This window comes from Triticum dicoccoides, chromosome 4B (genome assembly GCF_002162155.2).
Source record: "Triticum dicoccoides isolate Atlit2015 ecotype Zavitan chromosome 4B, WEW_v2.0, whole genome shotgun sequence".
Classification (NCBI taxonomy): Eukaryota; Viridiplantae; Streptophyta; class Magnoliopsida; order Poales; family Poaceae; genus Triticum; species Triticum dicoccoides.
Window position 1 is genome coordinate 465,999,725 of NC_041387.1, and position 5,909 is coordinate 466,005,633.

The following is a 5,909-nucleotide window of genomic DNA, read 5'->3' on the forward strand; positions in this document are numbered from 1 at the left end:
AATCATGTGATGATGATATTTCCCTGTATTCATGATTCTTTTGTATTGTCCCTGAACATCATCAATGATATGATTAATAAGTATGTGACTTGTTTGTGGGACTATGTATTGTGTGATGATCGTTCTAATGGTCCCTAGCTGACAAGGTTATGCGCACACATATCCTTGACTAGTATACGACTTGGTTAATGACTATGTTTCACAAGTCATGTGCATGGAGATGCTAAACCGATATTATGGACTCGGGAATGGAGATCACCGAGTTAGACAGACCCACTTTGAGACGCAGCGAGATATTGTCATATGTTAGTCTCAAGTACAATGTTTATGCCATGTCCTAGACCTGAGGTCCTCACATGTTCTCGGGATGAGGACCGATTCACTTAGGGTCTATCAAACACTACTCTAACTAGGTAGTTATAAAGGTAGCTTTCGGGTGAGTCATGAGATATGCCGTGAGACATGGCTGACCAAGATGGGATTTGCCCCTCCTATACTGAGAGATATTCTCTTGGCCCTCTGAGTGATCAGATTCAAAAATCATGGCCATGCGACCTGGCTTAAGTGTTAACCCGGTTCTGGAATCTGTATCACGGTTTCAAGAAGAGAGATCGAGCTACCACAAGGGTGACAAGTACTCGCCTTGAGCTCGACAAGATATATCGTGAGGCAAAAAGGAATGTTGCATATTACAAATTGCCGAGGTTCGCCAACGAGTTTACGCACACATGGGAGTTGGCATGTTCTGCTAGGAGCCGCTACCAACTATCGACTCTAGTCATGTCCATGTGTACGTGAACCTATAGGGTCGCACACTTAAGGGGTTGCAGCCCATCCAGATTGGGTCCGAGTGGGAAATGGATGTAGACTCCTAGTGGGCTTAGGTGTTAAGCTCACCTCGAAGGTTTATATAAAGGGGAGTGCGCGCACCATTTAGAGTTGATCTTTTTCCGCCCTGGACAGCCGCTGCCACAACTCCCCACGCCCATGCCTGGCGACCGGACCTAGCACTCCGCCTCCCGACACTGCACCCCGCACATGTGGATATCTTGGAGGCACCGCACTTGCGGTGCTCAGATGAACCGTTCGAGGAATCCACGAGGTACCGTTCATGGGTCTTCACTGTTCGCGAGAGATCGGCGATGCAAGGAGGAGATCGACTACGAGCATCATCAACTCTACTTCCACTGCGGTGACTGTGCGTCTAGTGGTAAACCCGACCCCGTGATCTATTTCCAGCAGCATGATCTTGGGTGTGTGGTATTTTTTATTTGGCGCTAGTGTAGCGTACCGCATGTTTCAACACCACCCGCGATGTATGACACCGACAGTACTCATTTGGCTTGTTTTCCCTAGCTATTAACTTGGTCGGGCATGGAGGATGTGACATCCTGGCTTAACAGGAATGATATACTACTCATATTACCAAGATGCACCTTTTTTCCGGGAGCCCATTCAAAAAGAACCTCAAAGTTAAGCATGCCTAACTTGTAGTCATTTGAGGATGAGTGGCCGACTGGGAAGTTGATCCTGGGTGCGCACGAGTGAGGACAAAGTGCGCAGGAAAGACTAGTGTTAGTCTATGGGGCTAGTCTAGATCCTAGGCGCAACGTCCAGGAAATGGTGTTTGGCCGGGGCATTACAATTGGTACCAGAGTCGACTTTCGCGATTGTACGGGCGTGTGCGGGTCAGTTATGCATAAATGATGCACATGTGGATACTGGCACTAACGCGTACAGATGTGTGCCAAGAGGGAACATTCTTGCTGGACCGACGGGGACGTCGGTACCTTTCAGAGGAATAGGGTGTATGACATCTCAGCTTAATAGGAATGATAGATTACTCATATCAACAAGGTGCACTTTCTTTTGAGGGAGCCCATCCAAACGAAACCTCAAAGTTCAGCATGCCTCGCTTGGAGTAATTTAAGGATGGGTGACCGACTGAAAAGTTAATTCCGGATGCGCACGAGTGAGGACAAAGTGCGCGGAAAAGAGTAGTATTAGTACGTGGACTAGTATTGACCGGGGCGTTACAGAGGACTTCATCTCTGAAGATGAGTTCGTCGATAACGCCCCTACAAATTAGGATGCTTCCTATTCAGAACGCCTATAGGGATAAGTTGGCCATCATATTTGGCTTGGCACTTTACATGATCTTGTAATGATACCTATGAACATCTTAATGGAATAAAGTGGAGTGTTGTTTTCCAAAAAAACAAGGTGGCACACTCTTGAGCTAGAGTAATCAATAGAGAAAAAAACATTAAGAAAGGGAGAGAAAGTTTCGAGGGAGAGCAGTGGCAAGTCTTAGGTCGCGGAGTATCTACTCACGAGCTCAAATGCTCTATGATGAACAGTAAAATCAAAACAATAGTAAAAAATTCAAAAAAATCTGAATTTTATTTTGTGCAAACTTTTCTAGAAATCGTGGTAAAATAACAAAATTGTTGCGCCCGAAATGCTATTTCAAAAGCATTTTGGAGTGTTGATTTTGATTTTTTGCCAAGACCTCCATGAATGTGATTTCGGGATGAAAATTTGCAAGCACTGAGAACATTTGTTGAAGTTTGCACAAAAAAATTCAGACTTTTTTGATATATTTTTTCATTTTTTTCGGAATTTACTGTTCTTCCCAAGCTCAAATGAGCTTGGCAAATGAGCTCGGGGGTAGAAGGGGATTTTCTCAAGTCCTGAAATTATGCAGGTTACGTACAGCGGTATTTAAAATGCATTAGTGGGTGTCACGGAAACTCATCTGCAGGCCAAAAAGTTGGCCACCAGACAAAATTTTCTATGTTTAAATAGCCTTTCAAGGCATAACAAAATAGTTATTGTTTTGTTATTCATAATGTTGCTTGTGTATATATATTGTCAGGTCAAAGTCAATTTCTGGTGACCTTGAGATTGCTTGTTGTGCAGTTTCTGTGTGAAGTGATGAGAAATTAGTGTAGACAACGAAAGGATCATCGTCCCTGTCTCTGATTTTCTCAGGATAAAAGCTCTGTCAGCCGAAGCAAGTGAGAACACCAAGCAAGCTTAAGGAGTTACAGCACGACACGATCTCCCCTTGATAAGATTCAGTCACTCATATTATGTTTCTACATCACAGTCAGTCATATTCGGATCACAGATCAGAATTGACTTTCACTGATATGTTCTAACTCAGATTTCTACCGACACGTCAGAAGCCAATCAGTTGAAGTAGATTGGGCCTAGATTTAGCAACTCTCAACGTCTTGCAATTGACAGTTTTTGACACACGAACGGGAACTGCACTAACATAGCAACTAGATTTTTTACATCTGAATATTTTACACGACGATTCGAGCTAAAGCTGACTACCCCAACTATGATCGACTAAGCAAAACCTGTTTGCAAAGTTCAGAGTTCAGACTAGCGCGTAAGCAGGTTCCACGAGGAACGAGTCAACGTAGTCGTACTCCGTCCGGCCAAAGCCGCCGCTGGCCGGCGCCATCCCCATGGGCTGGCACACCCCTTCTGCCGGCGACGATGGTACCGACAGTGGCGGCGGCGCCCACACGGAGGCCGACAGCAGCCGCCGGGCCTTCCAGCCGAGCACGATCTTGTTCGGTCTCGTCTCCTCCACCGTGTACCCGTCGTTGAACAGCCCGAGGAGCAGCCTGGCCTGGCTGTGGTTGAAGCAGCTCAGCGGCACCATCTCGAACCCGCTCCCGCGCATCCACTCGCCCCACCCGCGCCTGCCCTCGCCGTCCGTCCCTCGGTACGCGCGGCTCACGGCGCCGGCGATGTTGGGGCCGAGGATGACCCGCTCTACGAGGCCGCGCACCCGGCTCTGTGTCGGGAAACCGGCCTCCAGCGAGTCCCACACCGCTGAGTACCGGTGTAGCTCCTCCATGAACCGGCCCACGAAGCCTCCCGCCGCGGCGTCGCTCGCCTCCTCCTCGCTCTTCTCCGCTTCCCCTTCCTCCTCCACCACCGTCACCACCTTGGCCCCGAGAGAGGCCATGCCGGTCAAGAACGACGCCACCGAGCCAGTGGGCCGTCTGACGGTGGTCGTCGCCGCGGCTTGGTGGAGTATGCAGTTGGCCACGAGCGTCTCCCCCTTGACCATCCTGACCGTCGCCGGCCGGAACCTCTCGTCCGAGTCCAGACGGCAATGTCCGAACGAGAAGGGCTGCCCGATGGATCCGGCGAAGGCCGCGAGGCGCCGTCCGGCCTCCTGGACTGCTCGCGCACCGCCCCCGCCACTCCGCGTGATGGCGGTGATGCGCAGGTGGGGAGGCGACACGCCGTCGGGTCGTGACGTCATGGCCTGCATCAGAGACGCCCACTGGATGCCCTCGGCGAGGTCGTAGTCCACGATGTGGACGCGCCGGTCGCCCGCCACCGCCTCCAGGATCGCCTGGTTCGCGGTGAAGTGGCCGAACTTCATGTACGGCGACATGTCCTGGAGCATCTGGAATGCCGTCAAGACGTCGCCGGTGCTGTGGTGGTGGGATGCGGCCATGGCGGCCTGCCTGCTGGTCCCAGCCACGGAGTGGGACCCATCTAGGAGCCCCTGGAGCGCGTCGGTGAAGTGCGCGGCGAGGCGCTCCATGTTGGATGCGCCAGCGTTGCCGCTGGTGCTGGAGACCATCTCCTTGAGCCGAACCAATATCACCCGTGCCAGCTCCCGGCTCTTGTGCGGGCCGGAGAGCGCCTCGGCGGCGGCCATGAGCAGGTGCAGCAGCCGGAGGCCTTTCTCGGGATTGCAGTCCGGCATGTCGTCGTGCTGCACGGGCGTGCCTGGGTTCGTCGTGGTGGTGCTGCTCGGGTCGGAGGCGTTGGAGTAGCAGGGACCGTCCGTGAACATGGTTGGGTGCTCGTCGGGCTTGCCGATAAGAGTGTCATCGCAGAGCATGGACTCGATCAGGCCGTGGAGGTCGTGGCCGCCGTCGTCGGAGGAGAACAGGCCCCAGTCGGCGACCGGGGAGAGCGCATTCCACCCGTACAGCCCCATGCCGTCGTCAAGGGAGGAGGACGGGGAGGTGGAGATGGAGCTATAGCCGGAGATCTCGAGATCCCCGACCACGTCCTCCATGGTCACGTCCATGGCTTCCTCGTTGTCACGCTGTACTTGTTGTCTCCACGTTGGAATGTTTTGGCGCGTGGGAGCAGAGGGGAGAGCGGTGGGCAGGGAGCACGGATTTTACAAGTACAGAAGGACACGGGAGCTCGCTTATTTATAGTCATGGAGGAGGGTGTTCCATCCAGGGCGCCGGGACTCGGCAAAACCGGCATTGGCTCGAGCAACAGGTTCTAGCCTCCCAACTGGGCCTAAAATATTGTGTACCATGGGCGGAGTTTGTTTTTCTCGTTAAATCACATGGATCATTAATTCTTTTTTGAGCAACGAGGCAAGCACTCTACCTATTGCATTAAGAAAGAAGAGAATGAGGATTTTCTATTTTTGCCAAGGAAAAAACAATGAGAATCTGTTCTTTTTCTAATAACTCACCGGGAATCTGGTTTATATTAGATTCTCATTCTATAAAATTTAAGAAGAAGATGATAATGGCCAATGATTAAAGAAAAAGATGAGTGGAAAACCCCACGTCATCCACGTCTCGCGACACGGGGAAAGCTAGCCGCCGCCGGCTGGGTTCCCTCTCCGCCACCCCCTTCGCTATGTCGCCGCCGGAGGGCCTGCCGGCAAGCCGCACCGTGCCCCGAGATGGTGGCGGTGGGGCGGCCTCGTCCCTGCACGCCGCGGCGCCACGCCCCCCTCCCAATCGGATCTTGTGTGTCACCTACTCGGTCGGCTGCTATGTCCACTTTGTCGGCTCGGCGCGGCGACACGGGTCTGGCCTGCTCATCCCTCCACCGCCTCCTACCCTTCCAATCGACACAGCTCCTCTGTTGTTGCTGCTTGATGCATTAGAGGC

The 5,909-nt window shown here is 52.1% G+C and overlaps 1 protein-coding gene across 1 annotated transcript; it reads right to left on the bottom strand.

The window, feature by feature from the left end:
• Positions 1-3,249: 3,249 nt before the first annotated feature.
• On the bottom strand, positions 3,250-5,156 carry LOC119293751 (protein NODULATION SIGNALING PATHWAY 2-like). The gene has a single exon (XM_037572118.1). It carries the CDS (start codon positions 5,075-5,077, stop codon positions 3,392-3,394), a length of 1,686 nt encoding a protein of 561 aa, XP_037428015.1. The 5' UTR covers positions 5,078-5,156; the 3' UTR covers positions 3,250-3,391.
• Between the last annotated feature and the right edge of the window lie 753 nt (positions 5,157-5,909).

Excerpts from the sequence above, each read along its gene's own strand:
- LOC119293751 (XM_037572118.1), bottom strand. The coding sequence starts at position 5,077 with ATGGACGTGACCATGGAGGACGTGGTCGGGGATCTCGAGATCTCCGGC.